This window comes from Empidonax traillii, unplaced genomic scaffold, assembly GCF_003031625.1.
Source record: "Empidonax traillii isolate 1590-97213 ecotype Southwest subspecies unplaced genomic scaffold, ASM303162v1 scaffold904:size330812, whole genome shotgun sequence".
Taxonomy (NCBI): domain Eukaryota; kingdom Metazoa; phylum Chordata; class Aves; order Passeriformes; family Tyrannidae; genus Empidonax; species Empidonax traillii.
Window position 1 is genome coordinate 217,989 of NW_020956097.1, and position 26,173 is coordinate 244,161.

At 42.3% G+C, this 26,173-nt stretch overlaps 2 protein-coding genes across 10 annotated transcripts in view; one reads left to right on the top strand and one right to left on the bottom strand.

Moving 5' to 3' along the window:
* The window catches only part of TRAK1 (trafficking kinesin protein 1), a 128,882-nt gene extending 117,168 nt beyond the window's left edge, over positions 1-11,714 (top strand). For 5 of the 8 annotated variants that reach the window (XM_027902738.1, XM_027902736.1, XM_027902737.1 and 2 more), the window contains 2 exons: positions 3,829-3,931; positions 8,706-11,714. In XM_027902738.1, coding sequence (XP_027758539.1) covers positions 3,829-3,931; positions 8,706-9,504 — 902 coding nt within the window. In that variant the 3' untranslated portion in view covers positions 9,505-11,714. Of the gene's footprint in view, positions 1-1,723; positions 1,784-3,828; positions 3,932-5,213; positions 5,303-8,705 lie in introns of those variants that run through there. The other 3 variants (XM_027902741.1, XM_027902742.1, XM_027902743.1) reach the window with 2 other exon arrangements.
* Positions 11,715-18,918: 7,204 nt separating this feature from the next.
* CCK (cholecystokinin) lies at positions 18,919-25,728 on the bottom strand. Of its 2 annotated transcripts, XM_027902744.1 has the most exons (3): positions 25,548-25,728; positions 23,833-24,090; positions 19,322-19,710 (listed from the first exon to the last, which is right to left on the bottom strand). In XM_027902744.1, exons 2-3 carry the CDS (start codon positions 24,086-24,088, stop codon positions 19,574-19,576), a joined length of 393 nt encoding a protein of 130 aa, XP_027758545.1. In that variant the 5' UTR covers positions 24,089-24,090; positions 25,548-25,728; the 3' UTR covers positions 19,322-19,573. The 2 variants fall into 2 exon arrangements, with proteins under 2 accessions (XP_027758547.1, XP_027758545.1); XM_027902746.1 differs by lacking the exon at positions 25,548-25,728 and having other exon boundaries at positions 18,919-19,710; positions 23,833-24,093.
* Between the last annotated feature and the right edge of the window lie 445 nt (positions 25,729-26,173).

The following is a 26,173-nucleotide window of genomic DNA, read 5'->3' on the forward strand; positions in this document are numbered from 1 at the left end:
AGTGAAAAGTTCGGAAAAGCAGATAGGCAGGAAAGAATTTTGATGCTTAAGAAACAGAAGTAATGCTCCTGGCGTAGATGTATGAATTCTTGGAGGTTTTGAGTATTCACAACTAAAGCCAGTATTTTCTGAAGGACATCTGAAGGCACCTTTATGAGGGCACCATGCTCACGTTTTACAGCTGTTGTGTTTATCACCCATCTCCTTTTTACTGTAGTAGTTAACCCAGCCATCAGCTTCAGCATACCCTATATTCCACCTATTCTGTCAGCCAGGCATTTTCAGTACAGGTAGCACTGGGTTTCACAGCTCTCACCTTTAGATGCCTCTCAATGGTCCTTCATTATCCTCTTTCTAAACAGGCAGAGCTTTTCTTTTCTATTCAGCACTAAATAAACCTCTCATGCGTTACAACATTGTCTGTTGCTCTAAGGACTCCTCAACCTGATTGTCATTTCCTCCCTGTCTCAACAGCCTGTGCTAAAGAAATGCCCAAAATCCAGTGCAGTCCCTGCTCAAAGATCAGGGAACCATGTTTCCTCCTTTTCTTAAAATGTGCCACAGAAATAACGAGCAGAGTGGCTTGCTTCAGAATTGGACTAAAACATTACCTTTGTGCCAATTTGGATCAAGTCATACTCTGAGGATTCCCAGTTTTTTTAAAGTTAATTTCCTAAAACAAACAGGTTTACTGGACACTGTGAGCTCTCTGCCTCTTCACTGTTATTGCAGCAAATTTGAGTTTGGATCCAATGGTACAAAATTAATGGTGTTTTAATATAGCTAATTATTACAAATCTTTCTCAAACTCATTTTGTCTTGAGATCTTCTTGTGGATGGGGCAGGCCAGTAGCTTACATACTGTAGCTTTGTACCCTCCTCTGCACAAGCTGGTTGGAACACAGATTAAACAGTCTTTTGAAGGTTCCCAGGGCAGAAGATCATGCCCTGAACATACCTGTTTTGCTGTTTACACCTAGCACAATGGCCCGTAAGCTCTGAGTCCTGAATCTGGATCTGAGACAGCTCTGAGCTATATGAAATTAGCTTTGTGTTTTGAAGGAGGAAAGCTCAGTCTGTTTTACCACAAGATGGAGCTCTCTGTTTGACTGGAACTTACCTTTTTTTGCACTATTTTAAAAGAAGTTTCTACAGCACTGTTGTGCTTACAGCAGGAGAGTCCTTTTCAGCTATAATGTTTTGCATTTTTCCCATAATGCCTATGAATTGTTTGAGAAAGCTTGAAGTGAAGAATCATTAGTTCCTGAGAATAAACAAAACATGATCCAGCAGCAATCTCAGGTTTAGCTTTAATTTTAATTAAGGGAAATTGCACAGTTTGCACGTTTCCTGGCAGATGAAATCACATGATATTTCTGTAAATTTTGTTAAGCACTGAATTATGTTCAGATTCTTTTTCGTACAGATACAAAGTATGGTTATTAAACTGCTACTACTTTGGGTATAAGTAAACCATTTGGTTTCAAACACAGTTACATGGAAGAGATGTTTATTTTACAAAAATAATACTTTGGTGTATGTGTATATGAAGATAGTCTCTCTTATTTTAAAAATATATTATTTCCTCATGAAAATATACCAACTCAGGAAAGGGCCATTCGTATGTAAAATTACTAAGTTAGGAATGAATCATTTTGTTTCTATTTTATAAACTTTGTTCATTTACAGCAACAGGTTCTCACTCTTTTTACTGTGTCCAAAGGATGGAAAATGCTACAGCAATATGATACACCCCATTGTTGACTGATGGAGGATGAAGCTGGTACAGGACTTTCTTAGTGGTATTTGAGGGTGGAATACATCCGTGGAAATGGATAGATTTTTTTTATCGTTTCAACTTTTTTCCTCTTATTAGAGTCAGTGATTTCTCTACTTTTAGCAGCCTTCTCCTATCTGTGACTCATTAATAGCAATGAGTCTTGCTTTTGCTAATGCGGCTATGTATCTTCAGTGTGCCTGTCTCCAATCTGAGGGGATGCCCAGTGGATATTGCGAATGGGGAAAATGCACTGATTGTATTGACAGCTATGTGCTTTGGGTTGAGCTTGCAATCTTAAATCAGCATTGCTTTATTCTGTTCTCTATTCATCATCCAGGGATAACTGCTTTGTTTCTAATTGATTTATGTTAAAGTCCTGTGTCTTCTCTGAATAACCTACTTTTTCATGTCCAGTTATTTGAGCTCTTTCTCCAGATTTTCTTATAACTCTTCTTAAAACAATATGGAGAGAATCATGATTGCTAGGCTGTGCTCCCTTATTATAGTTTTAATAGTGCTTACACTAATCTCTAAAGCAACTGGATTCCTGAAGCTTCATAATTACCATCTCTGGAGGTGAAGTAGAGCTTGTTGTTATGTTATGCCGTGCTAACATTTGAGTGTGTTAACATGACACTCCAGTGGGTTTTTTGAAACATCCCTCTTTAATGTACAGCAGTACATTCCAGCGCTAACTAGAAGTTACCTCACATTGTTTGCTTAACCACTTCTGCTTCCACTGTTCACACTCCCCATGCTCTACCCTTCACATACCACTTATATGTATTCTGAAAGGGCTACCTAACTGCACACACTGTTTTGGAGCTGTGATACTTTATATGCGAAGAAGGGAACACAGCCACGATTAAGACTTGCCTTGCTTCTGCTAAGCTTCTCTGGAAGTTCAGAATGGTGTCTGGTCTAGCTGGTCGGTCTGTCTGTCCTTTGCAATGTGTTGAATAGTTGTGTACTGTGGTATTAAAATGTGGCTTAATCAGGGAATGGCTCAGAGGGTTGGGTAGGACTGAGGGGGGAGGGAGCTGCACATGATTTTTATTGTGCATGTCTTTTGGCCACTGCTGAGTTTGGTTACTAATTAAGAGAACCTATGCAATCATGATATCTTTAATGTAATATTTAACTCTGGGTATTTTTCAATCAGCTTTTGAGATGCATGGCTCTTAAATTCTGTAGTTATTTTGCAGTGACCACAGCTGCATTATATAGCAGGTTAGTACAGCCACGGAAGTATTTCTATGAAGAAAAAAGAAATTGGCCTAAGTCTTCAATTTTTTAAATTGATCTGTATTGCTTCTTTCCCAAATCACTGGAAATGCACTGAGTGGCAGTTTTACAGCAGCATTGATCAGAAAATTTATTTAGTAAACTGTTCAGAAATATTCAAAATCTGCTATATTATGCAGCTGAGGACATACATTCTTAAAGAACCTAATCACAGGCACAAGAGAAATGTCACAGATGTACAGTAGTGGATCCAAAAAACTACCACTTTTCCATACTGTGGATGTGAAAAATCAGAAACAGTAATTAATATGTGCTCGTCCCCTCCCTACCTCAACAATCCATATTCCTGCAGCATTAGCCAGATGGATCCATTACTGAGAAGTAATGGGGATGCCTTTTTGTGGATCAATCTAAAAGCTGAAATGTTGCAAGCATTCAGAAAATCCTGGTGCTCCTGAGCTGGTACTAGAAAATGCTGCTTGTAATTTCCCACTGATGCAAGTTGCTAGTTTAGATAAGGGCTAGCGTTTCAAGCACTGCCTGGCCTGAATTTGGCTTGAGCAAGACTTATTATGACCATGGACAAGTTTCAGCAGACCTTTTCAGCACTGGCCTTGGAGTCCTGAGGTGTTTCTTTTGGAGAACAAGTGTCTGTTAAAGTAACACTTGTGTATTTCACTCTTCTTACATTGATCCCATCAAGGTGCCTCATCACTTTTTGCATCTGTCTTAATCGTCACACAGAAGTTTGATTTCCCCCTTTTCTGTGTAAAATGCAAAGAATTTGCTTTTTTTTAATTTAGTACCTCATCCTGGGAAGTGCATGTCACAAACCAACTCCACCTTCACCTTCACCACCTGCCGCATTCTGCACCCCTCCGATGAACTCACACGAGTCACTCCAAGGTAAGGGATTCCTGTGATGGCAAAGCCTTCGGCTCTGTCAGAGTTTCCCCTCTAAGCAAATGCAAAGTAATGACATAAGCAAAAGCATTAGCTGCGTTGGTGAATTACAACACACCCACAGATTATTCCTCCCGTTTGGAGTTGCCTCAACCTGATTTTGAGAGGCATGTGTAATGTTTTAAAAAGCCAATCAAAGTGTCTTAAATTTTGTTGTCTCTAGTTAAGATATTTTAGGATCAGACATAACCATATTAGCTTCTGATATCCAAACCTGGCTCCTCTTGATCTCAGACTAATTGTAGTACTCATATATAAATGCACAGAATGTGGTCTCATTAAAAAAATTTTAAAAAGAGCTTTTTCCAGGGAGGAAAAGTTTAAATCTTTTCTCTCTGAAGAAAACGGGATGTGCAGGTAAAGAAATCCAGGAAGTACATGAGGAATGGATGAGGAAATATGCATTAATCAGAAACAGAGACATGTCTACTTTGTTCCTTGTTGTAATTGTTGGAAATGAGTTCATAGTAGCCAGGCTTAAACTAATGAACTGGAGTAACAATAGTAATTGGTGTGTATAGGCAATGCATGCTGACTGAAGGCCTCATGGAAGGTGAAGATCTGAGAACCAGGGAGTGTGTGTGAACTTCATACCTAAACAGGGAGCTTTGCTTCCTTAGCAAATCAGTATTTAAAGAGTGTTCTTTTCTGTTTAGAAATAAAATGCCTCATTGATTTCTCTGCCCCTTCCAGTTCCTGTATGGGAGCATACCATTGTGTAGCATCCCCATTCAGAGATGATATGTCTAGACCTATTTAGACACGAGATGGGCACTGACTGCCTATGAAGGGCATGAGAAGTAAAGGTACTGAATATGAAAACTTGCCAGGTGGAAAGGAAATGGGTGATGATTAAATGTAACTTTTCTTCTTCCCTTTCTGAACTTAGTTAATAGTGGCCTGGGTGGTTTTTCATTACTCTTTTCTGTCTTCCTTTCCCATCAAAAGGGTTACTGAAGAGATCCTCTTAAACGGCTGCAGTTCTATTTTAATTTTCTTGTTATTATTGAATTGCCTTCATTTGTGGTCTTAATAAACTTATTGGTTACTAAATCTAACAAATCAGCCAGAACAGACAACCAAATTCAGCTCATTTACATCTGCCTCAGTTAAACTGAAGTTCATCGTTCATTCAGGAGGACGAAGAGCAAAATAAACAACATGATGTTTTCAGCAGATGTGTTTAAGGAGCTCCTCCTTACCAACTATAAACGATTCTTCACAGGTCATGTGAGGAGGACGAGGAAACTGCGTTATGTCTCGTTATGCTGAGAGGAGGTATAGGGCAGACACTATGACCCAGCGTGGTCAGGGGTGAGCAACACTGCCAGCAGCATCTGTGCTGGCAGGGTCATGACAAGGAATGCTCGTGTGTGTGGCACCAGCTAACCCCAAGGAGGTTTGGCATTTACCTAAGTGGTTGCATTTTAACCTGTGCTACCCCAGGTGTCGCTCTAACCTGACTAAATTTCATCTAGCTAAACGAAATGCTAATTTATTTATTTCCTTTCTCAATCTAACTCGTAAATTGTCACTGGGCTGAGTTGCTGAGACCACTTTGAGTCTATTTCTGCAGTTGTGTCCAGGCTGCCCTGCGGTGTTGGTCAGTTTGATGGGAAAAATATTTCCCTGTTAAAGCAATGCCAAAACGATAAACAGACAAGAAAAGTAACACCTACAGCTGCTTTCTTGCAGAAATGGTTTGGGTTTTTTATTGCACTGTAGTGTGTAACTGTGCTGACAAATTAGTAGAAATACTAATCTAAACATATGTGCAATCTGAAATCTGTAGCTGGAAAGAGTGAAGCTGTTGGAGTTAATAAGCCATTGGAGTGCTCTAGTTTTCATCTTGTGACTAGGACATCACTGGAAACCTGATAATTAACGCCATATTTCTGGGTTTCTGAAATGTATATGGTCCTACCTTGTAGAAAGTCAGCTCATGCAGTAAGTTCTTTCTTTTCTCTCCTTCACGCTTTTCAAGGCTTCTGTATTCTGTGTGGGAGATGAGATGACCACGGTGACTGTCACTGCTTTTTAGTTCCACTGTGCACTGTAATCAGAGCTAGGAGGGTTCAGCTTTTAATCAATGTTTAAGAGAAGAATTGTGAACTAACTTCAATCAGCCTTGCCTTCGGAGTGCCTGTGTGCTGCTGCAGTGGGCGTGCGTGGCCTCCGTAGCTCTGCTGGGAGTTGTGCCCCTCCCCTGCTGCTGATACAGCCCAGGCAGAGTGGAAAGCACATCTCGGTGTGCCGTATGTGCATTGACAGCCACAGCACACACGGGAGTGCAAGGAGACCGGTTCCAGAGCCGTTTAGCAAGGTTGCTTTTCTAATTACATCTACTGGCTTTCTCAAACGCGTTTCACTACAGTTTATTGGGAGGAATATGTGGGATTCCTCCTGTTGAACTGCAAGTGCAAGGTAAAAATCCTTTGGCAGTTTCATCTGCTTACAGCAGAGGTTGGCACAGTTCCAAATCACTGTCAGAGATCATGTTGGTCAGATTTTGTTCAGCCACAGAGAGAAGACATGACGTGAGATTTCATAGCATCGTGCTAATTAAGGAGTGCCTTAAAGATATGCTGCTTTTTAGAAGACCACTGGACTAGAGTTTCTGGTGTTGAAGTCATGCAGCCTGATCACCGTAAACCATGGATCTAGATGATGTTCTAAGCTCATCAGAAGCTGTGGCTCAGAACAAAACATTCTGGGGTGTCTAACCTGACACTCACAGTATTGTTGGCTACACAGAGTTCATTAATGTAAGGTGAAATGAGACTGCAAATTCCAGCCAAGACATCATCTCAACCCTTTTGTCCATATATAGGCAAAAAGGATGCAATTAATTCACTGGCCTGAGTCTTCTCTATGCCTGCATCCAGATTGTCTCAGTGTTGCTATTTGATGCGTTTCTTGGTACAGAGAACCCACCTTAAGTTAAAGTTGTATGTTATAGCTGAGCCAATCCAACAGTGTGGCTCTGCTGAAAAGGGAAGATCCCATTCTTTCCCTTGTTCCTTCCCCTCCCAGCTGCTTAGTTTTCCCACTTTCTTGCACTGGCTTTGGTTTTTGTCTGACTCTTTGCTGAGTGTCTTCTGCTTGATAATATGGCAAGATGAGGGGGAAGATTTTCTTCTTTGAACAATGGTGAGCTCAGGTCAGTGAATTCTCTGTTAACATCAAGTGTTGCATTGCTCAAGACCCTTTAAATGCCATTAGAGAGGATGAACCTGTGCCTAGGAGATATTACTGCGGAATTCCATTTTTTTGTGCGTGTATGTATGGAAAAGATCATAATTTAAGCACAGTTAGAAAAAATTGGAAAGGTGGGGTTTTTTTTGAAGGTGCATGGAACTCTTGAGATTTTCCCAACAGGCATAAACTCGGAGTATCATCAGTGTCCCACATGCGTTATTTCTGGAATAACTGTGTCTTAATGAATGAATTGTGTAGCTTAGACTGAGATATATTTTGAGTGGAGACTATCCATAAGTAAACATGCTGTAAGTAAATCAGACCAACCTGACCTATTAGAAACAAGGTTTTTAAGGTTGGCACTGTAGTGCCAGAAACAGTCAAACCTGTTTGTGAGATCTTACACTGTGGCACAAAGGATTTGGAAAGTCTCTTTTGTGGTTATTCTTTGGAAATAGGTGCTGTATTACGTCTGTGTTCATTTATCTGAGCAGCTTGTGGGGTGAGGGCAATCTACCAGATGCTATTTGGTATGCTTCAAGAATTCCCAATCCCTAGTAACTAGCAGTAGTGTGCTTAAGAAAACAAAGTGCCATAAGATAGCACTAAACGTAAGTATGTAATGTATGTCCCTTGCTCTAAACGTGCAGATTATTGCCATTTAATATTTTCTTGTCCTCTTCCTGTACATATTTTGAGAAGAAAGAAGTGGAACTGGGGTGCAATTTAGCACTGTTTCTAACTAGAAAAATTGTTTTACCAAATTAACTGTAGAATGGCTCTTTGTCATGCTCGGTTTGCTTCTGAGTTACCAGTTACCCCTTGGCCAGTTGACAAGAGCTTGACTGGATTTTTCTTATCACTTCTGTTGACTATTCATACCATTGTGCATCTCCCCCAAAAGGCAGGTCCCCCATCTCCTTCCCCTTCAGTGAAAGCAAATTCAACATAAGAAGGGTAGAAGGGTTTGACCTTACAGAAGTGCATGTTGGTGGCAGTTGCAGCTTTCAACAGCTTTTCTACAAATACTTCTGTAGCAAATAAATTCCTCTCCTCCCTGGCCACTCTCTGCTATGACCCAGGAGAACTAGAAGGAGTGGCAGTTCTCTGTGCTCAGAAGTGACAGTAGAAAGTAAATGTCTTGCTGATACCATTGGTCAAGTCTCCCCCAATTCTTTGTCTCACAGAAGCAACTGGGAGTTGTGACAGTAGACAAGGAATAAGAATTGAAGGTGTTGATTACAAACCTGTCAGTAGTTTGTGAAAGGAATGTGGTGCTGGCTGTTGCAGGCTGCATTAATTCCGTGAGACCGGGCTGTGAAGTGTGCGAAGTGGAGATGTGTTTTGTAAGATACAATGTTTTTGCACTTGTAATCACATTTGTGAGGAGCTGGGAACTGTCAGTGTCCTGTGCACTCTCCAAATGGATAAAATGCCCTGCTCAGGGTTAAAAATCTTGCTTGCACTAAGTTTTAATTGCCTACAGGAGAGAATAATTTGACTGCTCCTTTGCTTTCAGCCTTAACGCAGCACCTACTCCAGCTTGTGGCAGCATTAGCAATTTGAAAGGCACCCCGGTGGCTACTCCCTGCACTCCTCGGCGTCTGAGTTTGGCTGAGTCCTTCACCAACCTCCGTGAATCCACGACGACAATGAGCACGTCTCTGGGGCTGGTGTGGCTGCTGAAGGAAAGGGGCATCTCGGCAGCAGTGTACAATCCGCAGAGCTGGGACAGAGCCAGCAGGAGCACCCTGCTGAACACATACTCCCCTAAAATGGCCATCATTCCCTCCACTCCACCAAACTCACCTATGCAGACACCTTCTTCTTCCCCTCCATCTTTTGAGTTCAAGTGCACCAGCCCACCTTATGACAACTTCTTGGCTTCAAAGCCCGCTAGTTCAATCTTGAAGGAGGTGAGGAACAAAAAGAACATCAGGAACAGTGAGAGCCAGACTGACGTGTCTGTTTCCAACCTTAATCTCGTGGACAAAGTCAAGAGATTCGGTATCGCCAAAGTTGTGAGTTCAGGGCAAACGTCGGCTCCTCCTTTAACTGATGACCAGGGACCTCTTCTCTGCGGGGCACAGGGACCAGTGAGGGCCCTTGTTCCTGGAGGCCTGGCACCAGATGGTCTCCCACTGGGCTGCCCTGCCGTGACCAGCGCCATCGGAGGCATCCAGCTGAACACCGGCATCCGAAGGAACCGGAGCTTCCCCACCATGGTGGGTTCCAGCATGCAGATGAAAGGCCCGACATCTCTCACTTCGGGGATCCTCATGGGAACCAAGCTCCCGAAGCAAACTAGCTTACGATGAAGGACTTTATTTTTACAGCTAGTCTTTTTAAATTAAGATACTCAGATTCTTTCTCCAGTCTCCCTTTTCCTTCCCCCACCACCCCTTCATTGCCTCTTGAGTTTGACAAATCAACTTCGTGCCTAATGGGAGAAATGTGTAAACTTTGTATAAAGTGTGTAAATATGTACCAGATCTATTGTAACTAATTGGATTATTTTACTGTTCAATTGAGTGCAAAAGGCTCTATGTTATGATTGCTGTATTAAGGTTAACTTGCTAACCTTTTGAAAAGGTTTTTTTTTTAAGATGCACTGAAAAAAAAAACAAAAGAGCAAAACCAACAAAAAATAACTTGACTAGAAAAACGTGAATTCTGTAGCTAGCCTAACTTGAGTCAAAGGTGCATGGGAAGCTATTGAATGTGTTATGTGAGACCTCTCATTACATCACTTGAAGCATGGGAGCATTTGTGCTTCGCTAAATACTGAAAAAAGCACTCAGTTTAACATGTGGTAGTTTTAATTTTGCCTCTGTAGATGAGTTGAGCTGAGTTATTGGAGTGCCTGGCTATTATGCCTGAATGGGTGAAACTTTTTTTTTCCTGTTCTGTATTTGCCTCCTCCCCGAAATTATAAACTTGAACTAATACTGTGTTGAGGTCAGCAGGCCTACTGGGTACCTGGAATAGTGACATATTCCTACCACCACTGTTTCATTTGGCATGCTTACACTCTGTGCAACTTCTTTTTTTTTGTTTCTTTGCTTTTGTCTTTTTTGTTTGGTTGGTTTTGGGTTTTTTTGGTTTTGTTTTCTTTTTCTATGCTGCACTGGATTGTGGAAGGGAAAATGCTTTACTGTTTGTTGCTGCCACTGAAACACGCTTTGTCAATGCCCCCAAAGAAAAGAGTTTTCACAGCTTGGGAGGTAAACACGGCAGTGACTTCCTAGAAGTCAAAGTTGTGGAACAGATTGACAGATAAGAATGTTATAAAAGAACATGTAGCAAAACCAGTATTAGGAAAAGGTGCGTCCTTGAAACCTCAGCAGAGAACCACAGAAAACATTTAGTAATGGAATGGTGCAGGCTGAAAAGAGCAACTTGCAGTCCTGGAGCTGATCTTCATGTTTCGTTCATGTCAAAGACCATGGGCTTGTAAGCAGGGTGAGAATATTCCCTACTGATTTTCTGTGTTCTTTTTTCAGAGAAACCTTTCTCGTCTAAAGTGGGACCTTAGCATAGGTAAAAATATGGGAAACACTTTATTTTCACAGTGTTTTTAAACTGAAAAAACACCTGCCAATACCAAACACATAACTCCCTGCTTTTCCAGAAAGGAAACGAAAGACCTCGCACAACCTTTAGTTGCCAGGCAATCCGAACTATATCACAATTTTTTCTCTATTCCTCCCAAACTTCTGCTGGGTGCCTGTAGGAAGAGCTGAAATACCTTGGAACTGGAACAAACTGGAGGGAGATTGTTTCTAAAGCAGAGCTGAGACATGCGGTTTTTTTTGGAAGAGGGGATGGAGAGGGGCGAAGCGGGGAGGGTTTAGCATCCACTTTCTTTTCCTTGCACTTGTTGTGGCATCTAAATCAAGCTCCCTCTTTGTTGCCATTATCACACTACACGTTAATTGCCATGAATTGCTGTTTGTACCAGACTGTTACTGAATTATTAGCACTGATAATTTCTTGTATAAATGAAACTGTCTTTTAGTCTTTGTGATGAGAGATAGGTGGGTGGTTTGGGTTTTTTTCTGAATGAAGTAGATACTGCGGTAGTGCTATGGACACTAAGGATATTTTTTGAGAAAGAAAAAAAACACATCGGTCAGTAACAGCATGTGTTTGAAAACTATTTATTCTATGAACTTACAATGTTTTAGTAAAATGCCATCAGCTCTGTTTGCTGTTGTATGTGTGCACTTATTGCAAGTAAATTTAAGTATCTTTTTATTTGAATGTATCTTAAACCAGTAGATAGAATAACAGTTGATTCTGAAAAAAAAAAATATGGACTTAATGGACCATTTTATATACCCAGAGGAAGAAAGCAATACCATATGAGAACTTAAAGTGTAGAAGTTAATCATGCAATTGGAAGTATTTAGCCTTCGAATAAGCAGTAGGAGCTGTCCACCCACCGGAGAAAGCTATTGTAACACATCAAAAAGATGAAACTTAATTTTTTCTTCACTAATATCAATAAAATAACAGAAAAATTGCACTGTCGTGTATTACTTAATTTTTTCTTGTTCTTTGAAGGTGATAAATCTTCCATCTCGATCCCTTGCTGTCATCTCTCAGTCAAAGCAAACTAAGAGGAGATCACCAGGTTTGGTTTTTAAATTCTTAGAGAAATGGTTGAAAAGTTTTCAGATTGCTGGAACAGGTGAAGCTTGGATCAAAACAAAGAGTATAGAACTAAATGTGGGGGTTTATTTCTATTTGAATTCCAAGAAAGCAGAGTTGGGTGTTGTGTGGTTTCTGTATTTTGAGGGGGAGAGGGGTGTGGATTCTCCATCCTAATATGATACAAAAAACCTGTAGTAAAAAAATTTGAAAGTACAGAGTTTAGGAGGAAATATCCTGAGTTTTCCTACTTCGACAGAAGTGAGATCTGCTTTTATCTAGGATCTTCACTAATGAGAGAGGGAACAGCACACTGATTAAACACCAGGTAATGAGAAATAAAAAAGCTTCACACATGGTGAAAGCTAAGTAGTGGTAAAAGCTCGCTGGATGAGGAAGAAGACAGGTAATAATTCCTAGAAAGATTAAGGAGCCTCATACTTTGAGGAGAGGGATGTGTATGTGAGGTTTAGAGAAAAATAGTACCATTTATATCACATACTTGCTACAGAGAGAATTTGGGATAGCAGTAGTGCCAAAATAAACTTGTGAAGGGCCTGCATTAATATGACACAGTGCCATATGCCAGCTGTGAGAGACGCTGATGCCATGCTGGGCACATCCAGGTACTGTGTCAGTGAGTACAGAGACTCATCCTCTCTCTCTACCCAGCCTCAAGCCTGGGGGAAATTTGTGATCAGGAAGTCAATATTTAACAGGAGGGATCCAGGGAGGATGAGCACTGTGCTTCTGGCTCTCCTCTCCTGGGGACAGGAGAGCAAGTGACATTCCATGGAAGAGGGGAGCTGAGGCTGATGGGTAGGGTGCCTGCAGCTTTACCATGAGTAGGATTTGGGATTCAGTTAACTTACAGAAGGGTGTGTACGTACGTGTGAAATGGGAAGGAAATCTGGAAACCATTGCAGATGCTCAGAAGAGAGAGCAAGGAGGGAAGCCCTCATGAATACTTGTTGTGGGACTTACTAATGAAAATCCATGCTTGAGGTTTAAAAAGAGAAGAGTTCTGCTTGGAGAAAACCACATTCTGTTAATGGTAAGTCATAGAATCATCACAGAATGGTTTGGGTTGGAAAGGACCTTAAAGATCATCTAGTTCCAACCCCCCTGCCATGGGCAGGGACAGCTTTCACTAGACCAGGTTGCCCAGAGCCCCATCCAGCCTGGCCTTGAACACTTCCAAGGATGGGGCATCGAAAGCTTGTCTGTGCCAATGCCTTATTACCCTCACAGTAAAGAATTTGTTCCTAATATCTAATCTAAACCTACTCTCGGTTAAAGCCATTAGCCCTTGTCCTATGACTACATGCCTTTGTAAAAGTCCCTCTCCAGTTCTCTGTAAAAAGTCTTTCTCCAGGCTATACTGTGTCAGGATATTGTTTGGACCGTTTGGACCTGATCTGTCCTGCCCCCTTTAAAAAGCAAGTATTCTCAGTCAGAGATGTGACCAAAGAAGGACTCCCACCTAAATTGGAGCGCTTTGCAATCGTAAGTTCTGCCTGCATGTCTCTTATTGCAAAACTGTAGTATTAAGCATTACAAGGAAGATATTTTCTCCTATTATAGCTAAAAAATAAGATTTTTAAGAGTAATTCAGACAAGATAAATCCTTTTTTTACAAGTGTATGTGTTTTATCTGGATATTACAGTGGACAAAGTCAGGTGTTTATACCCTCATACGGTACCTTCCTGGGCCCTTGGGAGTGAAGACGCGGCCCTGCAAGTCCAGTTCCTGGATCCCTCCAGTTGCTGCCTCGGTCAGAAGCTCAAGCCCTGAGCTCGTTGATGATGCAATCAGGGAACAAGCAACAGTGGTGTATGAGCTGAGGACGGCAAAAGAAATGAATGTGCAACAGAAAATGGGAAGGTAAAATTATTTGATTGCCCCCAGGAAGGTCTGTGAGGCAGTAGTACAAGTGATGAAAATGAGGCTGAGCATAATGCACTTCCTGCTATGGTTCCCTGTCAGCCTGGCTGCTGCTGTGCTGGGGAGCCCTGCAGAAACCCACCTCCTGCATTAGTTTCTAGAGGGAGCTCTTGGTTGTATAAATGCTTTCAAATGTTCTTTCAGGGCTTAAACAAATTTATTGTAATACTATAATTTAATGACTTATAAAAAAAGTATCCAGAAGGCTGCATGTAATGCTGTGTTTGTTCCCTTCTTTGGAGATATGAGTCTTCTGTGCCAGCTAAGTCAACAGCAATGGTGTTTAAGAAGTATCTGTGGATTTAGCAGTTTTCAGGCTATCATGTCTCTGAAGGTGAATTATAAACTCAGCTTTCCCAAAGGTCTGGAGCTCTAAGGAAAGCTGGGTTTAAACAATCATGAAAATTCAGAGGTTTAGTATTCACTGAAGGCCCTGTAGAAGAACTGGGCTTCAAGGTTGTGCTCCCGAGAAAGGAAAACTGATCAAAACACCCACATTGACAAGGAAGACCAAAGGCAAACTAAAGAGGAAATAAGTGCAGCCCTCTGAGGTCAAGGGGAATCGAAACTGAGGTCAAATTCCTCAAGGTACAAAAGTTGCAGCTGGAGGTTGTGTAAGGATAGGAAGTCTCTTGGAGGGCAGGACTGTTCTCTCTGGCATGTTTTGCCCTAGACATTTCAGTGGATTTTGGAAGAAGAACGGTTTCTGTTTCTGGAAACTGCTAATATTTGGACAGTCTATTAGTTTCTCCTTCAGGATAGTAATTTACGCCACAGGGTAGCTGAGGCAGCATGAGCTGTCTGGAAACTCAGCCAATATATTTAATATACTTGGCCAATTTCAAAGCAGAACAACTGCATAAACTAAACCTAGGAAAGCCAAATGGCTGATAAATTGATGCCTCTGCTGTGAAATAGTCCTCCATCCTTGCAGTATCTGAGTATCTCAGAAACATTTCTGGATATATCTTCACCTTACTACTGCGAGGAATGTAGTCATCCACCTCTGAAAGCTGGGTTGGAGGTGAGGGCAGGGTGAGGTGCTGAGGACTGTGTGTCTAAGACTGGGTTGTAGACACACAGGATGTTCTTTGGAGAGACAAGACTGGTATTTCAGCCATTTGAGACTCCTCCTCCCTTCCTTTTGCATGTGTCCAAAGCACTGGATGACCCCACAGCATAATCTGTCATGCACAGAGGTTTAACACTTCCTCCCAACTTCCTGAGTGCATTTGTTGGCAGCACTCATTGAATTGAAAAGTCCAGCAATGTCAGTGAGATGTGTCCTGCTTTCCTTAGATACAGACAGGATCTGCTGCCTGTAGCTTGTGTTCATGTTGAAGCCTTGCTCAGCTGTGCTGTGACATCTTGCTGGGTGCTGTTCAGACCTGCTTTAGTTCAGTTAACAAGCCGATTGCAAGCACAGAATAGTAAGAAAAATAATTAAAGGCCTGAAAGTTACCAGTGTTTAGCAATGCCCTTAGCTGTAACGTAGGCAGGGGGCTTTCATCTGAGCACGGTGTGTGCTCAAGAAGCCAGTAATGTTTGTATTAAAAAGATTACAGAGTTTTTTGTCCTGCTGAAACAGGTTTCACGCTGTGCTGAATCCAATTGCTGTTACATTGACACAGGTACTTGGAAACGATTAAAGTTTTAACAAGCACACAGCCAGATTTTTTTCTTTCTTTAAGAGAATTTTAGTGAACTTGGGTGATACAAAAATCAAACACAGAGAGAAGCCTTTCACTGCTCTTCTAGGATGTTGAAATGTCCGTTTTGTCTGACTTGTAAATTCTTCCTCTCAGGCCTTGGAGAGGGACTGCCTGGTTTGCTCTCAGGCAACCCTCTTTTTACAGCTCTCGTGTATTCACGACACTGCAGGAGCAGAGCCACAAGCTCTTCTCCACTCATTTATGAGGGGTTGGCAGTAAGCTCTTCTGTTTGTGGAGATTTGCCCAGCACTTGTTTTGAAATTGAGTTCATAAAGCTGGAACAGAACTGAATGAATCAAGTGCACAGAGAAAACAATCTGACTTTAAATGCAAGAAGGTATGGTTTGGCTATTTTTCCAGTGTTAATTTAGCACATATATGCACGTGCCTTCATAAAGATGAATTTGAGCAAAGCTAAATTAAATGTCAGAGAGTTGGCAGTGCCAGGAATCTCATCTCCCAAATGAGCACCAGGAGGTTGTGCCAACGAGCTGCTGTGTGTGCTGAAATCTGTGGGGCACTTCTCAGCCCAAAGATGTTGCTGGACACAAGGAGCTCCTACCCAGCTGCAGGGCCTCCATCCCTAAAGCTGCCATTTCCCTTGGGTTAAAACAGGGCAACCTGGAGAGGAGCTTCACTGAGGGCCTGGAATGAGCATTGCGTCTAACAGGGCTGCTTGGCCTTGCCAGATTTGCTGACCCCTCTGTTTAGCTCCACTTAGCACCCCCCAGGTCACCTAGAAGCTGAGTGGTGTCTCAGCAGGCTTTACAACTCTCTTCCACCTGGGGAATTTCATCTGCTCCCAGAGGAGCAGGGAACATGTTTCTAGGATGAGGACGATGTTGCTGAACTGCTGATAGCCAGCTCCAGGATCCTGGAGCCACTGTGCCTCCTGATAATTGCTGCAATTTCCCCCAAGCTTCTTAACACTTACTCCTGTGAGATGTCACCTGCAGGTACAAGTTTAGCAGAACCTGAAAACCATGTTGGTCCTGGGTATTAGGTGGTAAAGAAGGGCTCTGGCAGAATTAAGTATGTATGTTTTCAGTCCCCATTTGGATGCCAGGTGAGTCACTGCAAATGCCTTTATTTAGACATAAGGAAGAAGTTTTTTACAATGAGGGTGGTAAAACACTGCAACAAGTTGCCCAGAGAGGTGGTGGATGCCCCACCCCTGGGAACATTCAAGGCCAGGTTGGAACAGACTCTGAGCAACCTGATCAAGTTCCCTGCTCACTGCAGGGAATTTAGACTAGATGACCATTAAAGGTGCCTTCCAACCCAAGCCATTCTATGATTCTATGATTCCCTTGGTCTGCTTTATAATACTGGTACAGTTTAAATATTAATACTGGTATGTTCAGAGACTGTAAAAAAAAAAAAAATTAGACCAAGTTTTGTCTGTAGCTCTCTTGTATCCAAGAAAGGTGATAGATGTGATTACTTAGAAATGTCATTCTAGTGGTGGGCTGGCAAGAAAAAAAAAATTAGCATTCTCTTGCAATCACTTTCAAAACCAGACAAACTTTGCTTGCAATTGTATCACAAGGAGAAAGATTTCACAGGTGACACTGCTTGTTCTGTAATTGGCATTTTTGTGATTTAAAATGAGCATATGCCTGGCTAAATGTAACAGTGGGGGTGGCTTGGCAGGATTGGAAGCATTATTTTGTGCTGGAAATGGTGCCTCTTGGGGACACAGAAAGGCAAAATCTTGATCACTGAAAGGGTAGTGAAGCCCCTGGAGCTGACCAGGGGGCTGTGGTGTTTCTCACAGGGCAATTTGCACCACAAAGGACAGGGCCAGGCATCTCCTCCTAGCTGGGAGCCTTGTGAGCAGCCGGTGGTGAAACACTTTTTGTGTGTCAGGCAAGGAAAAGATGCCCCTGTCCTGGGGGAGCAACATGTAAAAGCTCCCCAAACCATCACCTGGCTGCACCGAGGGCCTTGCACTTTTGTAGACATTTTCAGAGACCTTCAGAAGAGAGAGGGAACATCTTTGTCCCTCCATTCATCTGCCTGAAGGAAATGAGACAGAGGAGAAAAAGAAAAGCTTTGGATTTTCTCCTAATTACAGCATTCTGCAGTAGAGAGGCTTGATGTGTAACATCACCCACCCCCAGTTCCCCTGCAACATTACAATATTACATTCTTAGTAGCCAGGGATGGAAACATTTTAAATTGTTTGAACTTCCTGACCTTAATTTAAAAGATATCAGAGCAGAAACTTGGTTTTCTCACAAGTTACTTTTAAAGAAACATCACTTTGGTGGGAAATGTTATAATCTATTTTTATTAATTTATTTGTATTTTCCTCAGTTTGACAAAAAAAAAATTAGTTGGTTTTAATCTCATTTGACAGTTTTGGGAAAAAGGAGCACTTTGGACTGTTTTCCTGTGAACAATAATCAAAAACAAGGAGAGAGCTGAAGTGTTTGTTCCCTTTTTGGAAAGGAAAAAAAAAAAAAAAAAAAAGCCAGACTAGGTGGATTGGAAAGTGGTTGACTGGAAGGACTTTGAGAGGAAGTAAAAGCAGAAAAGCAGGTCCATGTTTTCAAGACAAGATTCACACGCACAAAAGAGATATTTGGTGTCACTGAAGAAGAAAATTTTCTGTTGCTTGTTTGCTGCAGTCTCCCTTTTACTGCAGATTCTGCAGTGCTGTCTGCTCTCCCAGCTACTGCTGGGAACAGCTCCTCGAAGTGTTTTTGTGCTCAGCCCTTGCCGCAGCTATTTTTGTTTGTTTCTCAGCCTTCTTGATTTTAGTAACATTTTTGCTTAGTGCAAGTATTTTCTGTGTGTTATTTTGTATGCCCTGTATGAACTACCATAGAAATTGCTGCTGAAATGTTCACCCGTCTCTTTCCCTCAGCAAGCACCTGCTTTCCAGCATGTGAAAAATACTTCCCTTTTTGTGTCAGTGAATACTATCAGGAGAAACTTTGTGGATCATGCAGTGCAAAAGTCACCTCCTTTTTCAGTTTAGGGAATTGCTCGGATGTGAGATCCGGGTGCTGAAGCAGACCCAGGAGCTGCAGGAGAGGTCGCTTACCTGTGGTGGAGGAGGAGAGTGCAGGTAAAACTCTTTATGCAGCCTGCCCACCGGCAGACAGGAATGACTGCAGGAACTGCAGGGGGCTGGTTTTGCGCAAGCAGGGACCACTTGCCAGCTGTGACCGTGGGACTCTGTGCTCTGCTTTGTGCCCAGCAAGGGCTGGGCACAACCTCCCTCCTTCTCCCCACATTGGTGGGTAACAGCCAACTCCGGCTGCCTCTGTGATATACGGGAGCTACGTCTTTTCTTTCCTTTCAGGATACTGTGACTAGACTGCTCCAATATCTCCTCCCCCTCCGGATCACCTGCTCTGTTCAGGGACCTGTCCTCACCCCCTCCCCAAATGAATGCTTGGCTCACCACTCAGCAGAAAATACTCTGTTTATTCTGTGATTCGCAGCCATCAGCAGAACTTTCACATTGAGTTCACAGCAGAAAATAAATAAGCCAAGAAGATGAAACACAGTGGTGTCATTCCTCTTTTAGTTGCAGCACTATTGGCTACTCACTACAAACATGTGGGCCAGTGTGTAACTCAGTCCTTTCCAAATGGGGTTGCCATGAATTTAGCCGGTCTCTTCTGGCAGTACTGTGCTGCTGTGTTTGTATTTGGACAAGTTCCCTGGAGTTCAAAGCTACTGGGACTGACACAAGATTTCTCTGAAAAGTGGATAATGTCTGACAACTCAACACATGGAATATATTTACATTGCAGAGTGAAGGCATTTTCCTGCCTCTCTTTATAGTAAGACACCAGCAACATGCAGTGACAGGACAAGAAGGGGTAAGTGAAATCATTTTAATATAGTATCAATGTATGAGAAACCACAAAAGAAAGAAAACATTTTCTGGAAAATTCTGCATATGTATGTATTGCATTGAATAGTCTTACAGAAAAATTTACATCAGATACATGATTTTAAATATTTTAAAACACTGATTTGAAGAGGACAACAAATTGATTTCTCTCTTTCTGTACAGACATGGGAGTGTGATTTTCTGTTACTATAGTTTGCTGTTCCTCAGGAAGAGTACTCATATTCTTCAGCACTGCGGCGTCCAAAATCCATCCAGCCCATGTAGTCTCTGTCATTTATCCTGTGAGTAGGATCAATGCTCTGTACCCTGTTTCCCATAACTGAGAGTCTTCCAGTGGAACCTAAAGAAAAAATGTTTGGGAGAGTAGAGAGTGAGTGGACATATTATCCAAGTTCATCCATTTTCTGATCTGTTTTGAACTCAAGATGTCTGCAATAGAAACTCTTGGATATAACAGTGTCATTACATGGTCCGTATTGTGTCACTGGGGAAAACATCGAGAGAAATGTTACTGGTAAGGTCCTGAAAGTGGCTTGGATTTTTTTATTGCAAAATGAACAGATCATTTTCTCCTTCCTGCTGCAGGAGCATTCTGCTCTTGTCTGCCAGGAAAGAATATGGATGCATTTTTCCTTTTTCCTTCCTTTTTTCACCATTTTGCACTCTTCCTCATAAGGCTCTATGCTTGCTTGCTGGTATTGGGAGAGTTGATCTAGATGCCAAAAAAAGCTCTTCATGAGGGGAGGTTGAAGCCTGAGACACCACAGTCCCATGTTGCTTCAAGAGACATAAATGTAAATACAGGAGCTCTTACAGTGCAAGTTCAGTAACAAGCAGGGTAAAGTTATTACTCCCAGGTTTTGTGGAAAAGTGGGAATAGTCCTGAAGTGGAGAAAGCTGTATCTGGAATTTACAGCTAGAAATACTTAATTATACGAGGCTTAACTACTGTGTTGGTGATTTTTTTAACAGCTTATCCAAAGCCTTCATAATTGTGTTCACAGCAAGGTGAGATGCTGATCTATGATCTTGCCTTATCCTTTCTGTCTTCCTTGCTTAAGGTATCAAAGAGAAATTATTTGCAAGGAGAATTTATGCTTTAAAAAAAGGGTTGCAATCCTCTATTTTCACACCATTGTATGATGTAACTAAAAAATGCAGGAAAAGGTAAATTACTTCTGTCTGTACTCCCTGAAAACAGATAAAATTGATACATGCCAAAAATTAGATTATCTTAAGCCTTGAGTGACAAACAGATTCAATATACTAGTGTTTAGTGCAGACTGAGGCTTGGGGAATACTTGAACTGATCAAAAAGGAAAAGGAGCCCAAAAAAAATCTCACAGATTCAAATCTACACAATTCCCTTGCTTACAGTTTCTTGCATTATGAAGAAACCCTGGGGACTCTGTGCTTTTATATTTCAAGGTGTTCCTCATGTAATGATCTATAATGAACATGACTCATTAAAACATAAAGCAACTGCATTGTTTCGTTAGGGAATGCAGAGCAATAGGGCAGCTGAAGGTACAAAAACAACAGAAAAAGCACCATGTGTAAGACATTTTCTTAGAACAAAATGACAACAAATCTAATTATCTCTAGGAAAGAATGTTTACCATTAAATGCTCAAAACTCCTAGAAATTCACGTTCATAATTCAAAAAAATGTAATTAAGTTAATGACGGTGGCTCCTCAGCATTATAACCAGTCAGGGCTAAGACAGCACAGAACTATCACTCAGATGTTGGTGCTTAAGAGACTTCTGAGCCTGTGCCGTGATCTGTGGGCTGTAAAGGCTCTCCTGGTGTCATTATGCTCTGGCCTGGCAAGGGCTCCTTAGACAACAGTAAATGTGCGTGTCACTGACTTGATAGCTACATCTCTCACACCAGATTCATGCTGAAAGCCTGCAGAGGAATATAACAGAAACCTTGAGTCACAGATAGTGTTTATTTCTTATCAGCACCTTCATTACCTTTCCTCAGACCACGGGGGAACTCCCGTGGATACTGCAGAATCAGTGTACAGCAAACATACTCAAAATTGTAGCAGCTCAGCTACGAGGCTGCCATCAAGCCCTAACCCCTTCAGAGAACTGAACTCTCTCACCGTTATACCTGGAAATTCTGTACATAATGAGCCTTTCTATTAATCACAAGGGCAAATGCCACTGGTAACACTAGCAAAAGCCCAGATTCTCTTTCCCTCTAAATGGAATTTTCTACTGAGTGTTTTAGTTTAGACAGGTTAGAAGTGACTAATACAGAGTGTTCTGCAGAGATTTCAGAAGTGCTGCCCAGAACCTTCATGTTAAATGAGAATATAATGTTCTGATGGGAACACTGTATGCATCACTATAAATTAAGCAAATAGTTTTTGTCCCTCTGAATCTTCTCTAATGAGCAACTACATCTAAAAACCAGAGTCCAATTGGCCTAGTCACGTCACAAGAATCGCGTCATCTGCTAGCAGACACTTTGTAGAGTTAATTATGTATGTCAATAACACATATACAGGAAATTCTCCCTCGTAATAATATTTATCAAAGAGGCATTCTTTTATTGCAAAATAAACAGATCATTTTCTCCTTCCTGCTGCAGGAGCATTCTGCAAAAATCCAAAGAGATTTTTTCCACTTCGTCTGGTTAAACTATTTGGAAATGTCAGACTGATACTTAAGAGTATATAATGGATACACAAACTAGAACAAGGTGTTCTGTTTCCATGTAGATTGGCAACAATGACTACACTAGGGAAAGGTAACAAGGATTCTGTTTTGTAGACTCCTGCAATAACATCCTTATTCAGTAACATCTTTAAGAGTAGCACTCAATTACGGAATTTCATATCTGAATTCTCTTTCCTATAAATTGTATGAACTGCTGAAAGTTCCTGAATGGATATTGTGCAAAATTGCTAAAACATCAGATGAAATCTCTCAGGGTCCATTGAAAATTATTCTTTTTCTATTGTTTCTAATATGTCTCTGTTCTATGTACACACATAGGTGTGTATGGCTGCAAATGTAATGCATAAAAATGCACGTGGTATCTCGTAATTGCAGACCACCATCAAGGATAAGCATGGGACTTTGCCTGGCATAGAGATCAGCAATGAAGCTATCAAGAGGGGAGGGTTAAATGATCTGCACTGTGTGGAGAGACAGGAGCAGAGAAAACTCTTTCTTATATCAAGTAAACTTTGTCCTAACCACAGTCTAGGGTTGGGAGTGAATTAATTTCTCACTGTCTGTATGTCCTAATTATTGGCTTCTCATGAAGCCCTCCTTCCTTCTCAGATGCCCTCTTTCGCTGTAGTACAGGGGACAGACTGGAGTGAAACTTCCAGAAATAAACAAAACTTGTGTAGTGGGTTTTGTTGAGCTCGGCAGTCAAAAGGCCACAGCAATTACACTGCCCATGGTGTTACTCTCTCGAGATACAAAGCAATACAGAGATGAGCTAGTTCAAAAGGAAAAATGTTTTCTTGGGGAAGTTTCAGTGGCCAGTGATTCTGAGCCCTCATTTTTAGCACAGATGGCACCTGTTTCTGTTTATATAAAATCTATACTACAAGATGTCAGCAGGGAAAGCTTTATTCTTTCTCTAATGTAATGCAATTGCTTCCTCAAGTAATTAATAAATCTCATTATAAGATTTAAGCCCTTTAATGCCATTACTCTACTGGTGCTTCATGTCCTTGTTGTTACACAGTGCCATGGAGGTTTTAAGCAACTGCAAGATTGCATTTCAAACCTGTCTGAGACCAAAACCCTATCAGGAATTGACATGTTTTGAAGGAAATGTGCTTTTCCTTATCACTCATTTTAGTTATTGCAATCATAAATATGAATTCTGATGTTTCAAAAGCTTTCACACTTTTGTAATTTCCTTTGGGAACAAATAAATGAAAAATCCAATACTCAGAAGATTTCCCTGTACAGATATTTCTGGTTTAGGTGAGGCTTGATATTTGGACTTTATTTATGCTCAGTAAAATTTTCCCACTCTTCTAAATTTAAAAAGAAGAGAGAGGAGTTTAGCTAAATGAAAAAGTTTTAAGCAAATGTAATTACTGTATTTTATCTGACATATACTGAAAATACCAACAACATAATAAGGCTATGAAAATAGAAATTAAAAATAAAAGCTGGACCATAGCCTGCCAGGTAAATGACATCTTCTCCAGTTACCTGTACATCCTGTACATGACTCTGTCAGTGGCTGCTATGTACAAATCCCTTTTTTTTTTTTTTTTGGGGGGGGGGGGAGGAGTTTTGCAGTAAATAAGAGAAAGCTCTCTACTTCAGGAATAACCAGGCAAAATCTAAATCCTATCTTCTCTAGGAACCATGATAGATGATGACAGGCTTAGCTTAACACCTAGGTAATGTAATGTATCCCTGCAGGAAATGCCACTGACACGGAAGTAGCCACGGTGAGCAGGCTATACCCCGTACCTTTTCTGGCTTGCTGGAGGTACTTGGCCAACAAGGCGCCAATGTTGGCTCTTTGGTCGATGCTTCCATCCAGCCGTGCCACGGATCTCAGCGGCCCAGTGGACGAAGGGGCGCGGATGTGCCGGTGATGTTCTGTCAAGCTCTGCTCGAGCTCAGCAGGCAGGGGATTCCCATCGTGCGAGCCCACGGTTTGCTGTCCGAAGCAGCTCACCGAGAGCACCGCCAGGAACACGCAGACGCAAATGCCGCTGTACATTGCTGGGGGAGGAAGGAGAACAAAAGGCTGGTAAAACAACCAGATTTGCTACCTTGGATGCTGTCCCTAACCTCTTCTGCCCATGGGGGGTGCTGGTTTCTGAGCAAACCAGGGTTGTGCTGGGCTTTTTTTAAGGTTGTTAGCTGTGGGATCTGTCTTAAGTTGCAAAACACGTATATAAATAGCTAAATATTCCTTGGTAAGAGGAAGATACAATTAATTAATTTTGTTTTTTCCAGTATGGTGTGTGGTATGTCTCCCTAGTCTACTCAATTCTTATTTGCTTTTATTTTTTGGAAGTTGTATTTCATAAGAACTTAAGAGAGATGAATCCATCTTTGTGAAAAAATTCTCTGGATTCAAACATTTCGATATTTTGCCATTGTACTAAAACCTACTGTTATCACGGATACTCAGTTTTGACAACTTCTATGAAGAGTCTATATTCTGCCAACCTTCACTGGTTTGAACTTCAGTGTTCAAGAGATTTCATCTCATCATAAACAAAAAGTAAAAACAAAAACTTGTCCAAAGGAAAGAAAAAACAAAATCTAACACCCCTGCCCCAAAGCATTTGATCTAATAGCTGAGGTGGTAAAAGCTGTTTAGTTAAAAGCTATAAAAAATGAAGTGCAACTTAACAATCTTCTTCATATAAAACAGAGAATTCAGATTTTTACTGCTTCCTTAAACATTTACTAAGCAAAACAATGTTGGTTTACGAAACTGTTTTATCAAATAGTATTTTTTCTGGAAACAGAGAAATTACTCTTAGTTATTAGAAGAAACAAACTACCCAGTATTAATGCTATGGGGGTAATTTCCATTTATAAATATACATGAATTATTCCAGCTGTATGAAAAATTTTGAATCATTTAAGTTCTTTAACAGTACACTGAACATAACCTTTTAATTTTAAAAGGGGATAAAATTATTTGCCCAGCATATACACTGAATTGAAAACATTTGTGATGTATAAAACTTGGCAGTTTAAAGTGTTAGGAGACGAATAAAGAAACTCGTAAGGTCACTCCAGCTTGGTTATTAGTGATGTACCCATTTAAGCTGGGTAAAAACAGAGGTGAGCTGCATCCTTCCAACCTCCCTGATTCTTGTATTTTTTACATACGCACACACACACACACACACACACATACGTAGTCATGTCCATGCTATCAACATCTCACCACCACTGGCTGTTTCCCTTCCCAGCCTGGCCGGTGAGGAGCCCACCGCCGGCCAAACACGGCTCCCCGCATCCCGCGCCCCGCGCTGGGGACCGCGCCCGTCGGGAGCGTCCGGAATTACTCTCTCCCCGGCGGACCCGGTGCTTTTCGCCCGGCAAACAGCGGGATGCCCTCAGAGCCGCCGGACAGGTAAGTGCCAGGCATTCCCCTTTCTTTTGCCCCCCTCCCCGCCACCCAGTAGTGGTGCCGTCAGAGGACAGGCGCTCCCTACCTTTCCGCTGCGGTTTCCCAAGGTCCGAATCGAGTTGGGGAGTAGCGAGTCCCGTGTGTGCCCAGGCAGGGAAGTCAGGGGAGATTCAGCCTCGGCCCCTTAAATAGCGGCGGGCACCGCGGCGGTGTTTACACATCTCTGACGCAGCCGGGGCCGCCGCCCGCTCAGCCCCCTCGCTACACCACACCCCCGGGACCGGCACCGGGGGGTGTGTGTGTGCTCCACGGGGGTAGCGGGGCTCCTTCGCCACACTCACTCCCTCCCTCCTTCCCGCCTGCCGGCGCCGCAGCGGCGTTGGATGCGGGGGTGTGCGGGCTCCGCGCGGGGCCGGTCCCCGACGGGCGCTCTCGGCTGGGCACGGAGGAGCTGGAAGCCCAGGCTGGCTTGGAGCTGGGCATTTAAAAACCGCTCCTGAGCGGAGGCATGCCCGCACCTTCCACCCGGCCAGAGGCTTCAGGTGAGGCTTGTGCCCCAGCATAGGCAGCACTGGCCGTCGGAACCCGCTCCCGGGCAGCGGCGGGCGGGCTCGCCCCGACCGCGCTCGCCGCGGCTGGGACCGCTACCCCTTCCCGCGGACTCCGCAGAGCCGGTGCTTCCCTGCGGCGATCACCGCCAGGTCCACGCGG